General features: G+C 42.5%; 1 protein-coding gene and 1 long non-coding RNA gene across 2 annotated transcripts; one reads left to right on the forward strand and one right to left on the reverse strand.

Moving 5' to 3' along the window:
• Positions 1–2,250: 2,250 nt before the first annotated feature.
• LOC116883734 lies at positions 2,251–6,224 on the reverse strand. The gene is made up of 2 exons (XR_004385779.1): positions 6,067–6,224; positions 2,251–2,445 (listed from the first exon to the last, which is right to left on the reverse strand). It is a non-coding gene; the product is annotated as an uncharacterized LOC116883734 (long non-coding RNA).
• Serpinb9 (serpin family B member 9) lies at positions 5,360–17,264 on the forward strand. Its single transcript, XM_032884965.1, has 7 exons — positions 5,360–5,536; positions 7,351–7,528; positions 8,623–8,760; positions 10,977–11,094; positions 11,947–12,089; positions 14,294–14,449; positions 15,861–17,264. The coding sequence occupies exons 2-7, from the start codon at positions 7,361–7,363 to the stop codon at positions 16,263–16,265; spliced, it is 1,128 nt and encodes a 375-aa protein (XP_032740856.1). The 5' UTR covers positions 5,360–5,536; positions 7,351–7,360; the 3' UTR covers positions 16,266–17,264.
• The last annotated feature ends 3,946 nt before the right edge of the window (positions 17,265–21,210 follow it).

The raw sequence follows: 21,210 nt of genomic DNA on the forward strand, positions 1-21,210 counted from the left end.
GACATGGAAATGGCCGTGAGCTTATTCTCTCTGTAGTCCCAGTCCATTTAGGGAAAGGTTTTTATAGTAACTAGAAATGGGTGTACTGTCTGGTAGAGCAGGTCTGAGTGAAGTGTCTTAGCAAAAGAAAAGCAAAAGCTTTCTAGAGACTCAGTTCCACAAGGCTTTCTCTGTGCTCCATACTCTCCACTATGACCATTCTTCCCTAAGACTGCATGACGTGTTAGTATTTCAGACTGTTACATGGTTTGGAAGTGTTGCTGGATTGTGTGATTTATGTTCTCATCATCACAAATTTATGGTTTATCAGATTTTAGGAGCAGTTCTAATAACAACCAGTTTAACCAGTTTTAGGTTTAAAACTGAACGGGGTATTGGGGGGGGGCAGTGAGATACCTCAGAACGTTTGATCTCTGACCATGACCATGGAAGAACTTTAAGAAGCTGAAGTAGGCGCATTATACCTTTAAGGTCAACTTAGGCTTCAAGGTGACATCCTGTCTCAAACCAAGAAATTGTCGCTCAGGAAAGTTCTTACCAGAGTGACCAAAGACAAGCAGTAATAAGCAAATGTCTCTAACACCTGGTTTCCTGACAGTAACTAGACGTGTTCTAATCTTGGTCTCCACTTGTATTCCTTTTATGGAATTTGTTCAGACAAAGGCCTATTACACCCTGAGGCTAGGGTGTTGGAACTGGAGAACTGTTTCCAGCCTGCCTGACAAAGAACAAGGATACTCTAAAGGGACATTTGTTCTTCATTTGGCTAAAATCTACTTAAACAGCAGTCCCCAGAGAATTTCCATTTATCTAGGAGCACCATGCCGATGAATACAAAGTCCCAGAGCCTTTCTGAGGAAAAGTGTCTTCCATAGAGAGATTTCTGATTTCCCTGACCACCTTGCAGGACAGAGTTGAGTCAGACAGCAATGGGACAATGATAGGCAGGACCACATCATGACTACTTAGTTTCATCAACTCAAGTCTTTTGCTTTCTGTAATCTCATGTCAGGAATCCCACTGATGCACTTGGAAAAACACCGAATAATTGGTACCTCTCCCCTATGTGGCTACATTGACTAAACCTCCTTTGTCATGTTTCACTATGAATTTGCCTCTTGAAATTTGCCTTTTTAAGAACAGATGGCCAAGCCTGGCTTGTTAGGGCTGCCAGAGCACAATGGTCCTGACCCTAACAGTTGATTGATATAATTGTTGTTATTCCTTTGCATGTTTGTGATAGCGTCTCCCTTTGTAGTCCAGGCTGTCTGGTATTTGATATGTAGACTAGACTGGTTTTGAAATCACAAGAATATGCTGCCTGGGTCTGTGTACAGGTCCTTATCCAAGGGGATCTGCTGGGCTCTGGCCCTGGTCAGAGGGGCCAAAAAATTGCAACTCTCCAGGAAGGAGGAGGAGCCATAGCAAGTCAGGTTGCCAGGCCTCTTCCAAGGCCACTGCAGTGGGCATCTAGGAACCAAGGTCAGGGACACACAATGCAGGAAGTGAAAAGCTTCAGGAGAAAAAATTCTCTATAAGACAGACAGTCTCAGTCTTTGGTGAAATAACTCATGCACTTTATTAGTTCTGGATAGGGAAATACACACACACACACACACACACACACACACTCACACACACACGCTTTTTATTGGCTTGCTCTGAAATATTAGGGATGCCTCATCTGCATGAGAAGGGGATTTTGGTAGTGCTCCTACATGACTAATTGGTACAGTCCTCTCTAAGGGGTGTCATGGTCATGGGTTCCATGGCAGGAACATGGTCAGGAGTAGATTTAAATGCCTACCATTCTCAGTTATGAGAATTACCACAGTTTCTAAACCCACAATATCTTACTAAGTTTTCTGTCTGGCCATATGGTTCACTACCCCACAATATACTTGGCTTTTTCTCTTCATTCTAGCATTGCAAATGTGTACCACCATATCCAGCTGTGAGTGATCTATTTGCTCACCATACTAAAAATCTCTGATGATTACTCCTGTTGGGAAATCCATGCTTCACAGACTGATGAACAAAGCCTTCATACCTCATCCCTCACTTGAAATTCATTAAACTCTCTTGTATTGTTTCTCACGTAACATTTTTTTTTCAGGTACTCTCTCTCTAGCCACCAAAGTAGGAACACTTTCCAGCCTAGGCTACCTTCCTGCCACTGTGCAGTCAACATTCTGATTCCAGGACAGGAGGGGGTGAGAGGAGACTGGGGGTTGAAAAAATGTAAGGAGCCATGGACAAATAAAACATATTTATTCAGTGTGGGTGAAGACCAGGCTGGCAGCCTACAGCAGGGACCCAGGCACATGATGATGCACACAGTCCACACACAGGAACACACGAGCCTAGAAACTCCAGTGTACAGTCACAGCAATGTACGGATAGAGACCTATAGGCAGGCTGGGAAAGGAAGACTCAGGCTCCCACCTAGAAGGAAAAAAGAAAAGTAGGTTAGGACATGCCATTTTCTGAACAGAATTCCAAAAATTAAAAAAAAAAAAAAAGAATTCCAAAAATTTCACCTCTAAGGTGAGAGCATCTTTAGTCCCTAAACCCAGTGAAGTCCAAGACACAGTAAACCAATCAACTCTCGGATGATTTCATCTCATTAGAGGGGCTTAAATGTGAGCTATGGAGGCATGAAAGGAAGTATTCTTAATGCAGGTTCTAGGAAGAGGCAGACCAGGGCTAGAAGGAACTTTCCACGAATCATGTCTCACAGAGATGACAGAATTACCTGACATGTCTTTGGAGGTCTTAGAATTTACCATAGAGATGAAAAGGTAACCTGAGAGCACAGTTAAGAAATCTGTGTTATGCACTTCTTTGGCAAGATGATGATGATGATGATGATGATGATGATGATGATGGTGGTGGTGGTGGTGGTGGTGGTGGTGATGATGATGATGGTGGTGGTGGTGATAATGATGATGATGGTGATGATCCCTCAAATAAAAATAGGAAATAATTTGAGTAGGCACTCTTATAGAAAAATTTATAAAGGGCCAGTGAGCACATGATTGACATTATTACTCATCAGGAAAAACTCAAAATCATAATGAGTAGCCACATCACACCCATTGGCTAAAATAAAAAAAGAAAAACCATGCTCAGGAAGAAACTGAAACTCATAACTTGCTGGTGAGAATATACAATTTCACAGAAGCCTTCAAACTCTCTAGGTATTTCTTCAAACTGTGAAGTGCAGAGCTGTCACATGACCCAGAAATTCCTCGGTCTGTACCTGGGTAACTCCAAGAAAGCACAATGTCTATATGCAAATTTATACATACGTGTTCATAGTGAAATTAATACTACATAAAAGATGGAAACAATCTAATGCTGACCAATTGAATAAAATCTTATTTTAGATAATATTATTATTCATATATTTAACCAGGCAAAGAAACAAATGTCTGACGAATATTGTCTTGAGAATGCAAAGAAAGACCAAAATTGTAATGGAGATTCAGGAACGGAATGAAGTCCTTCGCCCCTGGGTCTGATTGCCAGCCCAGTTAACAGTTTCTGTGAAGGTTGCTGACGTGCATGCAATACTCATTCTCTGCTTGGGTATTGCAAAGAACTGTAAAGCTACAATCGTGCTTACAGCCCAAGGGGGCATGGTCGTTCTCCTTTTCCAGATGGAAACATGCAGCTTCCTAACGAGAAACTCTATCTGTAGTCCAAGAAATGTCTTGGCAGCTTTCTAACCCATGCTTTATCATGCCTGATTATAATTCCTACGCAAGGTACACCTAAAGCCACATTTATTTAGGAAAAACAAGGAAGAGAGCTCGGCATAGGGAGCAGCACCTATAGCACTCTGGAATAGAAGCCCCGAGTAGAAAAGACATAGAAAATGCTGACTCCAAAAAATTCTCCAGATGTGAGAAGAACAAGAGCCCATGTCATCAAGTAGGAAGTACACCGAATATGAACGATCATAACTTACTTAAGGGAGACAAAGTCCAAGGAGAAGAGAATTTCTATGGGATCTGTGCTCTGTAGAGTGAGCGCTATTTTAAAGGGCAAGCCCATGTTGTATCAGACTACATCCAGAAAACCAAACCGGGGGGTGGATGAGTAGAAAGAAGGCTGGAACATTCTAGCTAAGAAGAAAAAAATAACTTGGTTTATTGTTAGAAGAGGAAGAGGAAGGTGGCAGGGAAGACTCTGGATAGAGCAGGGGTGAGGAAGCAGAAGCAGAGCAGAAAGGAGAGACACTTTGTCAGAAGATACGAGGGCAAAGAGGAAGATATCAGTGGGCCAGCTGCTTCAGTGATGGGATTAAGGGGGAAGTAACCCCAAGAGCAAAAGTTATGACAAGAGATGGTCAGACTGGCTGTTGGTCAAAGGACAGGAAATGCTAGTAGCCTAAAGGGACAGGAGGCTGGAGAACCAAGGGTGACCGAGAAGGAAATGCTGCACATAAGGAAGCCATTCATTTCCTCAAGCAAGATGAGTAAGAAAGCCATGAGCTAAACATCCTACAGCTGATGTCACTCCCTGCTGGGTTAGGGGTTAGAGGACAAGTGGTATAAGCAACCTTTTTTGGAAAGAAGGAGTTGAGTAGAGAAGATGAACACTCTGGAGAAGCCAAAGTGCACCCCAGGAAGCTTCAGGGAGGAGGAGATTGGAGAAAGGCTGCTCATTCATAAGCCACAAGGAGAGCACGTGGAGCAGAAAGCTTTCTAAACTGAGTACGCCACAGAGTTTGAAACCGAGTGAACTCTCAGGCTTAGCAAAATGAAACCTGAACATTGTCAAAGAGAATTAGATGTGTGATCCTGTAGACAGGATGAGCCTTTCCTGTGCCTGAGAAGTCTTGCTAATGTTCCTGTTTCCCACCAAGGCTTCCTTCTATGAGAAGTTCTGCTTATGTGTCTTGGCCTCATATAGTTTCATTCTTTGTAGTTTCAAAAGCTTGTCCTTAAGTAACTAGACAAATAAATACTGCATTTCTAGTAACTACAAAGGAGAATGAGGGTTTCTCAGCATCTTTGTAAGATCAACATCTGAGAACCACTAAAGTCACACATGTAGCTACTGCTGAGACACTGAAGCCATGCTCTCCCTCACAGCTCTGCATGCGTAGTTGTGTCTCATCTTCTGTTTCCCTACTTTCCTTCCTTGATGTATTACTGTCTTTAAGTATATTTGTGTTTGCTTCTTAATAAATCTAACTCCATTTCATACTATCTCTTCCTGAAATTCCTGAGTGCTTTTAAAATTCCACAGACATTCTCCCTTGGCGCACAGCAAAAACTCCTGTTAGTTTCACTTTCTCTAAGAGCGCAGTTTTTCCCCCAGCCCCCACTCATCCTCTTTCTGCAGTAGTGGCTAGAGCCGGAGGCAGCTTGTTTCCCCGCCCTTACCGCCCTTACCGAGGGTGCTACACTAGAAGTCCCCGCCCTGTATTGTATGAATATAGGGCCAGCAAAGCCTCGCAGGCAACTCTGCTAGGCTACTGGGAGCATCAAGGCTGCAAATGCTGGATTGAGAAACCACAGCTGTGGTAAGTGTAGGTACTTGGCTCGGGCTGGTGCTGTGGGACCCACAGAGGTCAGGTTTACAAGGCATAAGCTGAGTCCAGGAGGGAAAACAAAGACTGCAGAGTTAGGGAAAGAGACAGCTGGGAGGTGGTGTCTGTTGAGCTTTTTAAATGGTGACTCTTCTAGGCATTCCAGCTGGCCAATAACAGCGAGGCTCGAGGCTCGTCCAAAGGCTGGTATTCTAAGCAGTGTTGGTTCCTCCTCAGCCAGGCCTAGGGACCACAGGCAGCCTCTCTACTGGCCTCTTATCACGTGTCCTCTCAGTCCCTACCACCTAGACAATTTGAAGGCCCCTGCCTTCTCCCTGTGGATCTTGCAAAGTAATCGCTCTCTTACTTCCGAGCCTTTTAAATATCTGGGGCTCTAGTCTAAATTTGAGAAGTGCTTGCTCATTCCCATTTATAAAACAATTCACCCCATGATGACAGTAAGCCTCCTTTATCTTAGTATGCTTCTCGGGGCTTACTGTTAGGATGCCAGACATCTCCCTTACCTTCACAGAGCTCCAGAATTTGAAGGATGGTGGACAGCAATCAGTAAGAGAAAGATTCCATTTAGGAGTATAAGAAGATCTGGGGTGGGACAGCTGCTCTAGGATAGGACAGCAGAGGCCCTGAGGCTGTTCTGTTCCAATGAAGGCAGGAATGGTAAGAAGTTTGAACTCAGTGACAGGGATGGGTTAGGTGAGTCTCTAGGTGGAATAAAGAGTACTTCAAGGACTCAGAAGCAACTTTAAAGTGACATAAGAATGGGCAGGAATGCAGGGGGCGGGACCAGCTGGGTCAGATGGGAGGACCAACCGGAGAGAGTCTTTGAGCTAAAGCAATCCCACCTTTCCTCCAGAGCCCTGAGAGACTTAAGGGGAGGAGCCAGAGGATCTAATTACATTCTCAGGATCCTTTCCCTCAGTCTGAGGAGTGGGAGGAAGCATGGGTTGGAGTGTGCAGAGGCCCTGAGGCTTTTGATTTGCATTTTAGCACAATAGGAAGCACTCTGGAGCATACTTCCTGGGTTCAAATGTCAAATGACGTGAGAGCACAACTGTGGGATGCACAGTGGCTCAGAACTGGTTAAAGGTGTCAGGAGCCGTCACTTAGTATGGGTCAAGCTGCCCTTTCACCTGGAAGGTGAGGCATGCACAGGAGAAAAGCAGCCAGGGTGCCTGCGAGTATTGCAAGGTCCTCTGAGCCTTCACTGCCTGGGACTGATCCTGCTGTACAGTAGTGGTACAGTAATGCCAGCTTGTCTTTGGGTCTCATCCAGCACCTCAGTGTCTTTTCTGTAACACCTTGCAAATGGGGAGGGTACTGTCTAATTCCTCCTGGATAACACAGAAAGATTCTTTACAGGCAGAGTCCAGAATTCAGAGTTGCTGAGTCAGGCAAGAGGACCCAGATGGCTCCTGGGTGTTTCGCTCCTTGCTTCCTCTTCTTTCTCTTATCCCCAACTCTGCATTCTTCAGAAGAGAGGAGTTGGTCTGTATGGAAGGGGACTGGATACCATCTCTCTCTGCTGTGTTTTCTGTTTGTGTTCCTGGTGATCTTTTCTTCTACCTGTGCAGATGAGAAATAGGCTAGTTTGGTCTGCTGCCTTGACCACACATAGCTAATAGCCTTAAAATTGGAGGGACTGTGATCTAGAATGCACTTTTTGAAATTTGATTTAAACTACCTATGACCTTTGAAATGACAACCAGAAATAAGAGTTCCAGATTTCCCTGCCTCAGAACAAGGAACCTTCAGCTCTGTGTTGCATTCCATATCTCTTTTCCCTCCAGACTCTGCATCATGAATACTCTATCTGAAGCAAATGGCACCTTTGCCATCCATCTTTTGAAGATGCTATGTCAAAGCAACCCTTCAGAAAATGTATGTTACTCTCCTGTGAGCATCTCCTCTGCTCTAGCTATGGTCCTCTTGGGGGCAAAGGGACAGACAAAAGTCCAGATATCTCAGGTAAGTTCTCTGTTATAAGCACAACCATGTCATATGCATAAGAACTGCTGAGGAGGGACAGTAGGAATATACACACACTGTTTCATGGAACAGGGGTTAAAGAGAATGGAAGAGAGTCTACTCGTAAGACTTCTTTAAGGGCAATGAAAGTTCCTGAGTAATAATTTGGGGGGAAACTTTCAGTACTTTGCCTAGAATTCATTTATGTAATTTATATAATTTCATGTTATACCTGGTAGCACAGGCCTTCAATTAAAGCTACTAAGAGACTGAAATAGGATAATTCCAAGTCCAAGACTAGCCTGGGCAAATGAGTTTCAAACAAAGATTTAAAAAATCAAAGCTGGAGGGAGGGTCTTAGGGTTATAACTTAGGTACAGTCTCGAGTACTGCAATGGGAGAAAGTAAAAAGTTGTTGAATTATTTGAAAGAGAGTTTGCTGGGATCTATCTTATTTTTAGAGTAACAAGTTTTGTAACTATTTGTTGGCAAGGAAGACGGAAGGATGATTCCTTTTCTTAACTTTGTCCAATATACCTTGCTTCAGCTAAAATAATCGAAGGGGACAAATGCGTGGAGCTATTCCATGTCCTAACTGATCATTGGTGGTGGGAAGTCATCACTGTTGCTCTGTGGTTTGCCAGGACTTTCTTTCTCATGAAGGTCCTTTCAGGTGTAAGTGCTCATTCTCATCATTTCCAAACACAGTCCACGAGGACATGAAGACAAATATAGAGAAGTGGCTTCTTCCTCGTTAGTCCTCATGGTCTTTTCTAGGTTTAGGTTCATTAATAAACACTTATACAGAGCTTATGTATATGTATAGCGTGTGTGTGTATACATGCCCTTGTGTACCTCTTTTTTTGTGGGGGGTAGGAGTCAGTGCTGGGTGTCTTACTCTCATCTGTTCCTCCCAGTGCTGAGATGACCTCCATCCACCACTTCTATGGTGGGCCCATCTTCTATGTTTAGTGAGACTTCAATTCAGATCCTCATGTCCTTTACTTTTTGATTCATTTCTTGACTTTGAAAATCCCTTCTAAAGCAAAATGTTTCATCGCTGAACTCATAATGTTTCATCTTTTCCTTTCCAGGCACTTGGTTTGAACAAAGAGAAAGACCTCCATCAGGGCTTCCAGTTGCTTCTCAGTAACCTGAACAAGCCAGAGAGAAAGTACTCCCTTAGAGTGGCCAACAGGCTCTTTGCAGACAAAACTTGTGAACTCCTCCCAGTAAGTTGTATCAGTAGAATAATAGCAATTGCATGCAAGGGAGTTGTTGCTGTGATCCTAAGAGAAGAACCCTAGAGAGTTAGGGAGAATTACAGATCAAGTTCTACTCAGTGTGAGGGTACAAATCTATACCTTAATTTAAATGGCCTAAACAGGAGGGTGACATGTTCTAGGCCAGCGTATGCTACATAATGAGACTCACCAAAATAACCTCCCCAAAGTTCACAATTCAATAATGATACCTTAAAATACTTTAAAATTGACTACTTGTAATTTTTAGTTACTCATGTCTGGATATTCTCACTAGCAAAGTTCCAGTACTTAAAAATGTTGGTCATATAAAGTGATATCTACACTCACTTTAGTTTATTTTTTTCAAATTTTATGTATTTACATTTCAAATGTTATCCCCTTTCCAAGTTTCCCCTCTGGAACTCCCATCTCACCTCCCCTCCCCCTGCTTCTATGAGGGTACTTCCCCTCCCACTCACTCCCACCTCACTGCCTTGGCATTCCCCTCTACTGGGGAATTGAGCCTTCCCAGGAACAAGGGCCTCTCCTATTGATACCAGACAATGTTATCCTCTGCTATATATGCAGCTGGAGCCATGGGTCCCTCCATGTGTACTCTTTGGTTGGTGGAGCTCTGGGGGATCTGGTTGGTTAATGTCATTGTTTTTCCTATGGGGTTGCAAACCCCTTCAGCTCTTTCAGTCCCTTCTCTAATTCCTCTATTAGGGTCTGAATAACCAAAAATTCAGGATAGTCAAAACTATTCTCAACAATAAAAGAACTTCTGGGGGAATCACCATCCCTAACCTCTAGCTGTATTACAGAGCAATCCCAATAAAAACTGTATGGTACTGGTACAGAGACTGGCAAGTAGATCAGTGGAATAGAATTGAAGACCCAGAAATGAACCCACACACCTATAGTCACTTGATCTTTAACAAAGGAGCTAAAACCATCCAGTGGAAAAAAAAGACAGCATTTTCAACAAATTGTGCTGGTTCAACTGGAGGTCAGCATGTGGAAGAATGCAAATCGATCCATTCTTATCTCCTTGTACAAAGCTCAAGTCCAAGTGGATCAAGGACCTTCACATAAAACTAGATACACTGAAACTGATAGAAGAGAAAGTGGGGAAGAGCCTTGAACACAGGGAACAGGGGAAATTTTTTCTGAACAGAACACCAATGTCTCATGCTCTAAGATCAACAATTGGCAAATGGGACCTCATAAAATTGCCAAGCTTCTGTAAGGCAAAGGACACTATCAGTAGGACAAAATGGCAACTAACAGACTGGGAAAAGATCTTTACCAATCCTACATCTGATAGAGGGCTAATATCTTATATATGAGAACTCAAAAAGTTAGACTTCAAAGAACCAAATAACCCTTTTAAAAATACTCCTCTATTGTTGGTGGGATTACAACCACTCTAGAAATGAGTCTGGAGGTTCCTCAGAAAATTGGAAAAATGGACCTGAGGATCCAGCTATCCCGCTCCTGGGCATATACTTAAAAGATGCTCCAACATATAACAAGGACACATGCTCTACTATATTCATAGCAGCCTTATTTATAATAGCCAGATGCCCCTCAACAGAAGAATGGATACAGAAATTGTAGTACATTTACACAATGGAGTACTACTCAGCTATTAAAAACAATGGCTTTATGAAATTCACAGGCAAATGGATGGAACTAGAAAATATCATCGTGAGGGAGGTAACCCAGTAACAAAAACAACACATGGTATGCACTCACTGAGAAGCTTGGAATACCCAAGATTCAATTCACAGACCATAGGAACCTCAAGAAGAAGGAAGTCTAAAATGTGGATACTTCAGTTCTTCTAAGAAGGGGGAACAAAATACTTACAGCAGGTAGAGGGTGGGAGGGACTTGGGGGAAAGAAAGGAGGAGGAAGGGGGAAAAAGGGGCAGAATCACGTATGGGAGGAGACAGGGATACATACAGAGGGTCAGGAATTTGAACAGGTGTGTAGCAATGGGGATAGGGAACTGGCGTATCCATCAGCAAGTCCCAGATTCCAGGAAGTGTCCAAGAAAGGGAGGGAGAACCTGCTTTTTGCTTTTTGGGTTTTTTGTTTGTTTGTTTTGTTTTTTTTAATGCTGTAGTATTCAGTAGGTTGGAACCTTTGCTGAAATGTTATTTTGCAATATTATCTCGCTGAATATTTTCTCTCCAAAGACCTATAAGGAGTCCTGTCTTCGATTCTATAATTCAGAGATGGAGCAGCTCTCCTTTGCCGAAGCTGCAGAGGAGTCAAGGAAACACATAAACACGTGGGTCTCCAAACAGACTGAAGGTCAGAATTTCAAGTTATTCCACACCCCATTGTTCTTGTCCTTCCCATCCACTCCTCTTTCTTCCTTCTCTATCCTTTCTCTTAATTCCGTCTCTCCCCACCACAGACAGATCTCACAGTTATTTCAGAGTCAAAGTCATTCAGACTATCTAGGCCACATGGTATAAAGTAGAGTTCCATGGATTCATGGAGGTTCTACTCAGACACTTAGATTTGAAATACAGAGTTGTTGCTGTATTTCTCTAGGACAGGGGAGGGGCTGACGCAAATGTGGTGAGAATTCATGAGCCTGGTTTCCAGTCTAACAGTTTATATTAGGAGACATGGGTGTTCTACAGTGATCACAGGTCACATGGCTTGAACAGTGCTGCTTCTATCTCGGACCTTTATGTCTGGTAACACACAATTGTGTTGACCACCCTAGATAACTTCTGTTCATTACTTACTTTTTCTGGGAAATGTCACAGAAAAGAGGCATGTCCTTTGTTTGGTTCCAGAACCAATTATGATGGTAACCAACAGTAGGAGGGTAACCATGGTTCGCTCCTACCCCTCCCACATTCCCTGCCCATTTTGTTCTCCATCTGGAAATCTCTTTTTCTGATTTTCCTAAACCTGCTTTCCTTGAGGGACCAATAGATCTTTTACCATCCTCACCTTGATGATGTTCCTCCAGTGTGCAAAGCCTCAAGTCAAACATGGGCATTAGTGTTTTTTTTTTTTTTTTAATATGTTTATCCAAAGTCAGCAAATCTGAAAACATGATGCTTAGATCTGCCCAGATGTCTTATCAGTTTATGTCTCACAATACATATAAAGGTAACCTGAATGAAGCCTCTGCTTTCCTAATAGGCAAAATTCCCGAGCTGTTGTCAGGTGGTTCAGTTGATTCAGAGACCAGGCTGGTTCTCGTCAATGCCTTATATTTCAAAGGAAGGTGGCATCAACCATTTAACAAAGAATACACAGTGGATATGCCCTTTAAAATAAACAAGGTAAGAAAGAGCACCCAGAATTCAAAGGACAATTTTCTTATATTTCAAACAGTTTCACAAAGAATGCACAGTTGAAATATCTTTTAAAGTAGATAACATAAGGAACAGCATCTAAAAGTACGTATAAGTGAGATGAGGAAATTGCATGGAAAGCTTTAATCGTGAACGTGTAGCTCATGGCTTAGCAGTAGACTGCATATCCTGTGTGGGGTGCTGGCCTTGACCCTCAAACCAGTAAGAAAGAAAACAGGAAAACACAAAAGGCCTTTGAGATTTATGTTTCTGAATGAAAGGATAAACTCCACAGAAAAACGGTGGGAATAAGGAATATTTGCTGCATGTGCGAGTTTGCATTCTGTTGGTGGCTCACATCGATTTTGATCATTTCTCATAAAACCTTTGTTTCTATCTCATTCTAGAAACTACATTTTCCTTTGAGTTCCAGGAATCAAAACCTTAGTTGCTAAGGTAGCATAAAACATAAATAGAGCATGAGTCAGAGTAGAAAGGAGTGTATAAACATTTACATAATAAATAATGATTTAATTAATGTAAGCATTTTAAATTACTGGTCAGTTTATCATTATTAAGTAGTAATTATAGCTTTCTAATATTGAAAAGAGTGCTTCAGATCTCAGTCCAAATTAGAATATAACTTGAATTAAAGTAGATATTAGAATAGTTTACTCAATACCTATAAAATATAATTTAATGCATTTAGGAGCACATGGATATTAGTTTCCATTCTCTTTTTATTTATAGTACTCTGAAAACTTTTGTAAATGAATGAGTTTTTAATTTTATTTGGGAATTTAATCTTGATTATGAATGGTCGGTAGCAAGGTTTTATGTTCATTATACCACTGTAATTAAAAATTTTCACACATGATTGAAAACTTTAAAAGTTTGCAAAATACTGATTGACTAGTAGAGCTGAACCTGCTGGAATAAAGGACAAAAGGACACATGAGGTTTATCCATAACTTTTAATGGATTGACAATAATTTTCTGCCTTGTGATGGCTTAACAGACTGTTACTGCATCACATAGAAACATGTCCATGTGGCTCCCATCTTGGAGTAATTTAACTTAGGATTTCACTTCCCTTTGATGGGCTATCAGGATGTGGTTCTAGAGGTTTCATTTGCAGTCCACTGGTCCAGTCATTCCAGGTTGTGGTGGTACAGCACAGCATGGTGGAAATGCATGGTGAAGGCTTGTTCACCTCATGATACTCAGGAAGCAAAAGAAAGACCTAGAGTGCCTTTCAGGAGAACTCCTTTCAAACATTTAACTTTCTTCCATTAATCACTATCTCCTAAAAGTTTGGCAAGCTCTTGGTAGTGGCTATCTGGGGACAAAGGCTTTGAAACACGAGCCTTTGTGGAATATTTAAACCCAACTCTAGGGTTTTAGAATATTAATATGTTAATGCTAGGTTTCTTTTTCTATGGCACAATTGACTTTCTGCAGTTAGCACCTGTCCTGATTATTTTTGTTTTTTATATTTCTTTTTTGTTCTTGGTGGTGGTGGTGGTGGTGGTGGTGGTGGTGGTGGTGGTGGTGGTGGTGGTGGTGGTGTGTGTGTGTGTGTGTGTGTGTGTGTGTGTGTGTGTGTGTGTGTGTGTGTGTGTGTGTTTACTTGACATAAACTTAAAAAGGAAGGACTCTAAATCAAGAAATTGACTCCATAAGATTCTTCTAGAGGCAAATCTGTTCTCAATTAATGTTCTCAATTAATGGTTGCTCGAGGAGGGCCCAGCATGCTGTGGGTGGTGCCAAACTTGGGCAGGTAGTCCTGAGTTATATAAGAAAGCACGCTGAGAAAACATCCGGGAGATGCCAGTAAGATTCCTTCACCTTCCTTGCTTTAGCCTAGCTTCAGCTCTGAATTTAACCAGCGATGGATGTAGCCTGAGAGTTGTAATATGAAATAAATCCTTTATTCCCCAAGTTGCTTTTTAGCATGGTGCTTTGTCACATAGAATACAGCCGAACAGTACCATGTCTGCTGACATTCAGTATTTTTTAGTGAAATCAGAAAAAGGAGGGCAGACATTGTCTAAGAGTTCACTGAAACAGGAATATTATTTACATTGTGAGTGCTGAAAATTTCATTGTAAGCCCTGAAATTAACTGCAGCTCACTTGGAAACTTTTACTGCTCTCCATAATATGTTTTATGTCATGTATTTCTCTGTTCAGGATGAGAAACGACTAGTGCAGATGATGTGTTGTGAGGACACATATAACCTTGCCCATGTGAAGGAGGTGCAGGCGCAAGTGCTCATGATGCCATATGAAGGAATGGAGCTGAGCTTCGTGGTCCTGCTACCAGATAATGACGGGGACCTCAGCAAGGTGAGCCACAAGAGACTATAGCATTCATTACTCTAAATGTCTTTGAGAAGAACCCAGTGTCCCTGGTGTCCTTTGTCATTAGAACAGAACTAAATGTTCAAGGTAAAATGATTTTACCCTGGCTAATACCAGTTGTGTGTGATGGCACTGAACTTTGGACTCAAAGCTGTGTCCAAGACTCCCTTTGTAGGCTTTGTGCCCTTACCAATGACATAATTTCATCACCAGAATGGGCACCGGCTACCTGATAGGATGATTCATATGGTAAACTTAGCACCAGTGCTTGGAAAAAATCCTCCTCCTCCATAAGTAGAATCCACATCATGTTGTCTGTCAGCATTTTATTCATTATCTGAGAACATATGCAGAATTGTTGCACTTTGACCTAACTAAAAGGAAGAGGAGGGGTGCAGCTGGGTAGAGCAGAGTCAGGCAGATCATTATAACAGTTCTTGGTCTTCCTTGCAGCAGGATTTCCCACAGTATGTGAGCCATCCACTGAATGGTGGGCAGTAGAGTATGCATGACCTAAGGGGTCTGTGTATGCAGACCAGCTCCACAGTTCTAAGCATCTAGCTCTCGAATTGTGGCATTGTTCTCTAGAGTATTACTAGTTTTTCATCACTGACAAAATGCCTGACAGGAATAACCCAGGGCAGGAAGGATTTATATAGGCTCACAGTTTCAGAGCATTCATTTCAAGTTACCTGTTCCATCACTGGATGGTATGGTGGCAGCTGCATGTGGCAGGGAATACAGATCTTTCAGTGAACAGGAAGCATAGAAAGGAGAAAGGACACATAGGATCAAAGAGGAGCTTCCAAGAAACACCTCCAGCAAATATGGCTGTCATCCATCTAGACCCTCCTCATGTCTAAAATTTTCACTGCCCCCCTAAATGTTGTCTCAAGCTTCAAAACAAGGGTCTGCTATGAGCCTTTGGGTGAAATTTCACATTCAAGCCCTAAGAGCTCACAAAACACAAGAATTCCACCCTGAATTGACTTCCCTTCTGGTGTAGCTCACAGGAGTTATTTCTTTCGGAACTTTTATTTTTATTTTAGTAGCAGTGATTCACTATCTTTGAAACAAAGTCTAGTACAAGAAAACCAAAGCAAACACAACCTAAACCATTATCACTTGGACATGGACACCCGCCAGCATAAAAGGTGTCTCAGAAGTGATTTCAGAGAGGACAGCCAGGTCTTTCTATCCCTGGGCTGATTGTTGGCCGTGACCATCAGGGAAGACACATACAAGTTAGCAGGACAGTGGGATGTCACACTGCCTGTTCATGTGAATAAACAGTGTGCCTTGAATAGTGTTAGAGGGTACTGTGAATAGGAGTGCTCTCGGGCTCCGAGGAAGACTTCAATGGTAAATCTGAAATTCTTGAATTCTTCTTTGTCAGGTGGAAAGCAATCTCACTTTTGAGAAGTTAACAGCCTGGACCAACCCAGACTTTATGAAGAACACTAATGTTGAGGTTTTCCTTCCAAAATTTAAACTGCAAGAGGATTATGACATGGAGTCTGTGTTTCAGCGCTTGGGAATAGTGGATGTCTTCCAAGAGGCCAAGGCTGACTTATCAGCAATGTCTCCAGAGAGAAACCTGTGTGTGTCCAAGATTGTTCATAAGAGTGTAGTGGAGGTCAATGAGGAAGGCACAGAGGCGGCTGCAGCAGCCTCCGCTGTCATAGAATACTGCTGTGCTGCTTTTGTCCCAACATTCTGTGCTGACCACCCCTTCCTTTTCTTCATCAAGCACAACAAAACCAACAGCATTCTGTTCTGTGGCAGGTTCTCATCTCCATAAAGACACATTTACTACATGGGGAGAGTTCTCTCTTCAGTATCTCCACCACTCCAAAGCTCTGCCAGGATGGGCAAGTAGGGGGAAACCATGTTCCAAGATGAGGATACTTTCTTCCTGTCAGCCTGATCTTATGATGCCTGCATTCAGCTCTCCCTGTCCTGAATGCATTTGTGTCCTTTTGCAGGTTATGTCTAATGATGCCATATAGCCTTTGCTATGCCGCTGATACTCATAACTTATAGCCAATAACTTACAGCCTGGTAGAACTGAATTCAATGTGTAAGAATGTTGGAGAGAAGGACAGATACTAGGAAAAGTTGCTGATCTTGCAAAGGACACAGGGACATTTCCCACCACCTACATGGCTGCCTACAACCTCTGGAAATTCCAGTTTCCACCCATGTCTTGATGCCTTTATTTGGCTACTACTGGCCCCAGCATCCTGTATAAGCATGTAACATCACTCAAAGTTATGCAGAAACAAGTAAATTTTAAAAAAATAAATAAAAATTTAAGAAGTGGTCATAAGTTTCATTAATGGTTGGATAATATCTGCTATTGTGGCTCGTTCCTCTTACCATTATTCTTGTGTAAAGAATCAAGAATTTATGGGTAAAATCAGGCCACGATCTTATCTTTATCCCCTTTCAAACACACTGTAACCATTACGCAGTGACTCTCCATTCTTCCTCCCTCTGGTTGTCTAACCACCAATCTTCTCTTTATCTATGTAGATTTACCTATTAGGGACATTTTATACACATTGCCTCTTTGCTTTCTTGATAATGTTCTTTGATGCACACAGATTGCTGTTTTCAGTGACGTTCTCCTTATTTAATACTGTTCTGATCATGTGGTATCCATGCCACAGCTAAGAATCTCACCACTAAAGTCAAGTACAGAAATAACTGCTCCTATGTTTTCCTCCAAGACTTTCATGGATTGTGGCTTATATATCTAGGTCATTGTCCCAATTTGAATTAAATTACATATAAAGTATGATGTAGGAGCCTGATGTGATTCCTTTATTTATGAACATCCAGTTGTCCCAGTACTTGTAATTGTTTTGAATCATGAAGTAATGACCAATGACTAGGAGAAGCAATGCTTCAACTAGTGGGGTAGGGTAGAAGTTACTCAATCCACATATTGAACATTACTACAAGAGTGAAAGAAAAATAGCAGGAATAAGCAGGAAACGAAGAAGGAGAGATTAAATTGTTCTGTAATCAGGGCCCTCAGAGAAAACTCAGTGGGCGAAGATGCTTGCTGCCATGCCTGACAACTTGAGTTCTATGTCTGGAACTCCCATGGTGAAAGAAGAAAACTGACTCTAGCAAGTTGTTCTCTGACCTCACCATGAACACCATACACAAATAAATAAGCATTCCTGTAAATCAGAAAATGATTATACAGTCAGTTAATAATTAGAAAAAATACACATAAAAAAACCAATTTCCTGTCAGGAAGTTAATCTTTCTAGGGAAAGCCAGGAAGTAGAGTAATAGAGGCCCATGAGAGTGATACAGCTAAGACAGGATGTACTCTCATACATCAGTATGTATCCTGCATTCCAGAAAGTTCAATCCCAGTGATATCATCACTGAAGTCCACAATAGGGCAGTGACTTGAATAATCTTTGTAGCCATATTTGTAGCAGCAAATAACGGATCCAGGTATTCATCTCACACAGTAAATAAAGAAATCATGCTGTACACTGAATAATGAATGGGAGTAAGAGAGTTGTACTAGATAATTTTATATTAATTTGATACAAGGTAGAGTCACTGGATAGGAAGGAGCCTTACTTGAGAAATGCCTCCATAACCTCTAGGGCATTTTATTAGTCATTGATGTGAGAAGGCTAGGCCCATTGTGCATAAGACAACCCCTATGTAGGTGGTCCTCTGTTTATAAGGAAGCAGGCTGAACAAGTCAGGGGGAGCAAGCTAATAGTAAGCAGCACCCTTCTGTGGCCCCTGCATCAGCTCCCTCCTCCAGCTTCTTGACCTGTTTGAGTTCCTCTTCTGACTTCCTTCAATGATGAATAGTGAGGTAAATGTAAAAGTCAAATAAACATGATTTCCAACCTGCTTTGTTCATGGTGTTTTATCACAGCAACAGAAAGTCTAACTAGGCAGACGTCAAATATAATGTGCTTCTAGTCTGGTAGATGGGTGATGCCAAGTTTTCAAAGGAGACATAGTAAAGCATTGTTTCAATTAGTCTGTTTTCGGGGTTGGGGATTTAGCTCAGTGGTAGAGCACTTGCTTAGCAAGCACAAGGCCCTGGGTTTGGTCCCCAGATCCGAAAAAAAAAAAAAGAAAAAGAAAAAAAAAAAAAAAAAGAAATTGCATGTGGGCCAGTATAGCAGAGGCCTTCGTAATTGAAGTTACTCCCTCCTACTGTTAGTGTAACAGAAGACCCTGTTTTGTATCAAATTGATAAGAAATATAAACAGGTCACACATTGGAGAAATAATTCCACCAAGTCTGGCTTGGTGGGGTTACTTCAAGGAACATAAGTGACTCAGACAGCTGCTCTCTTGAAAAGCCCACTCAAGCCCCATGGTCGCTCAATAAGGTGGTATTGATGGAGCAACTTGAGGACAGGACCACTTAAGTGTCCCCTCCCTTAGCCATACACTGTCTCACTGTCATACAACCTTAATGAGGGCATTCTTGAACCTTGGAACCTCCTTAAGAGAACTTTTATCTTCCTTCTGCTGTCCTCTGCTCACCCCACCCATCCAAGAGGGAATTTTTCAAACTGAAGGAAATGGCCACATTCAGAGGAAATGGCACAGCTGTCTGAATATCTCACATACATATACATGATAATAGCGAACGCTTCTGAGAGCAGATGGCCAAGCAGCTTCCCTAAGAGCTGCTATAGTGCTAAAACCCACTGGCTCTACTCATCTTTCTACCATGAGTGACAAAGAGAAATAGGATGGCTTCCCCACCCATCATGCAAGCTTCTCCTTATCTCAACTTTGGGAAACAAAGTCTTCACTATGCACCATGAATATGCCGTGGGTTATTAGCGTTTAATGAGACTCTTCCATAGAGTGCATATCTCCAAGAAAGATGGATCTGCGTGCCTCACCCATTTTGGCCTGACTTAACATAGTGTTCCAGTTATATTAGGTATGGGGAAACCCTGCAGTGGGAAGCCATGTAATGGGAGTGTCTTTGTACATACAGAGGCAAATCAGGAAAGGTTTGGTGTGTTGAGGCAGGCCAGGACAAAAGTGTGCCTGCAAGTGTGTAGGGCTTAACACAGAAGTGATTTGAAGCCAACCAACCTTTTCCTGCATCTCTGACATCAGATGACCTCAGGGACTTTCCACTGCTCTGCCATTCCCCTCGGGAAGTTTACCCCCCTCTTTCCCTCTTCTGTCCATGCTTTTAAAAGAATAAAAAAATACAGCCAAAAGTCAGAAGTTTAAAAATGCTATCTCACCCCTAAGAAGCCCTAAGTACCTCAAATTCCAGACCCTGCCCTCTACCTGTACTAGCTGACCATAAAGTTAGATTAAAATCTTAGAGAACAATCTTGAGAAACAGGGAGTTTCTCCTTGTGATTTTTTACTGGTATTCTTGTGATTTTCCAATGACACCACCCCTGCCCCCTTGGGTTGTGTTTTCTCCCTTTAAATACCCTTTCTCCCAGCCTCTCGGGGTCGAACTCCTGTGCCCCTGCGTGGGATATGAGTCTCGACCCCAGTGCACTGGTTCCTATCAATAAACCTCATGTTTATTACAGCAAGGACAGTTTCACGTGAGTTCTTGGGGGGGTCACATCATCCCGAGACTTGAGTGAGGGTCTCCCCGCTCCGGGGGTCTTTCATTTGGGGACTTGTCTGGGATCAGTGACCACCCTCATCTCCAAAGACCCACTTGGAGGTGAGATAGCTTCTGTGTATTTGTCTGTGTCCTTGTGTTTTGTGCCGGCTAAACTCTGGGTCTGTATTTGCTACTCTGGGTTTGTATTTGCTACTCTGGGTCTGTATTTGCTTGTGAGTTCTGGAGTTCTGGTTTTGCAGTCGCTCCCGTCTTGGGCTGAGAAGGAAGGCTCGTGTCTCAGGAGAGACGCGAGTGTGAGCGGTAGACATGCCAAGGGCTCACCGATTGTGCTGCCCGGGAGATGTGCCAGGAGGTCTGGGGGAACCCCAGAGACACCTGGGAGATTCCCATCTGGGTGCGGGTGAGGATTCGGTGATTCTCCTGGACTGGAGAAGAGACCCGTCCTCCCAGCTATCTGTATTTCTAGAGTGGTCTTTGTCTGTGTGTTTTAGGTCTTTGTTTTGTGTTACTTGTGACTTTGACGATGGGACTCCTGAGTTTGATTTTAGACCACTGGACTGCTAGAGCACACAATTTGTACTGTGGCAGACTTTTTGCTCCTTGGAGTGGCCAGTGTTTGATATTGACTGGCCTCCAGAAGGCACCTTTGACTTAACCATTATTTTTGATCTGCTGTCCTTCATCTGTCTTTGGTGTCCCCTTGGGAAGGAGGAGTGAAGTGGAATCCACTCCCCTTCATCTGTCTGTGGTTGAGAAGGAAGAGTGATGTGGAATCCGCTCTCCTTCATCTATCGTTGGTGAGCTCACCAAAGCTCCCTTCTAAATCAGTTCAGTTTTGGGGTGATCTCATGGCGGCCACTTGCTTTTTGTTTTTGTGCACACTTCTATTTTTTGTCTGTTAATCTTTTGATTGTCTTTCTGTGTGACTGAATGCTATTTGTCCTGTTCGGAGGACCTCTATTTTCTGGACTCTTGTTTTCTCGCCATCCCACTTGAGATGCTTGTTAGTAGCTGTTACAGGAAATACAGAATCCTACTAGAGGCCAGAAAAAGTGTTCCAGACATGGATGGAAGGCCCTCACTTCTGCCTGTTGACTTCAATACCTGAAGGTAGGGGCGCCAGGTCTACCATCAGA

Source organism: Rattus rattus, chromosome 14, assembly GCF_011064425.1.
Source record: "Rattus rattus isolate New Zealand chromosome 14, Rrattus_CSIRO_v1, whole genome shotgun sequence".
In the NCBI taxonomy this organism is placed as follows: domain Eukaryota; kingdom Metazoa; phylum Chordata; class Mammalia; order Rodentia; family Muridae; genus Rattus; species Rattus rattus.

Bases quoted from the DNA above. Each gene is read 5' to 3' on its own strand.
- Serpinb9 (XM_032884965.1), top strand. From the start codon at position 7,361: ATGAATACTCTATCTGAAGCAAATGGCACCTTTGCCATCCATCTTTTG. The intron at 7,529-8,622 runs GTAAGTTCTCTG...TTTCCTTTCCAG, and splicing joins CAAAAGTCCAGATATCTCAG to GCACTTGGTTTGAACAAAGA. The intron at 14,450-15,860 runs GTGAGCCACAAG...CTTCTTTGTCAG, and splicing joins ATGACGGGGACCTCAGCAAG to GTGGAAAGCAATCTCACTTT.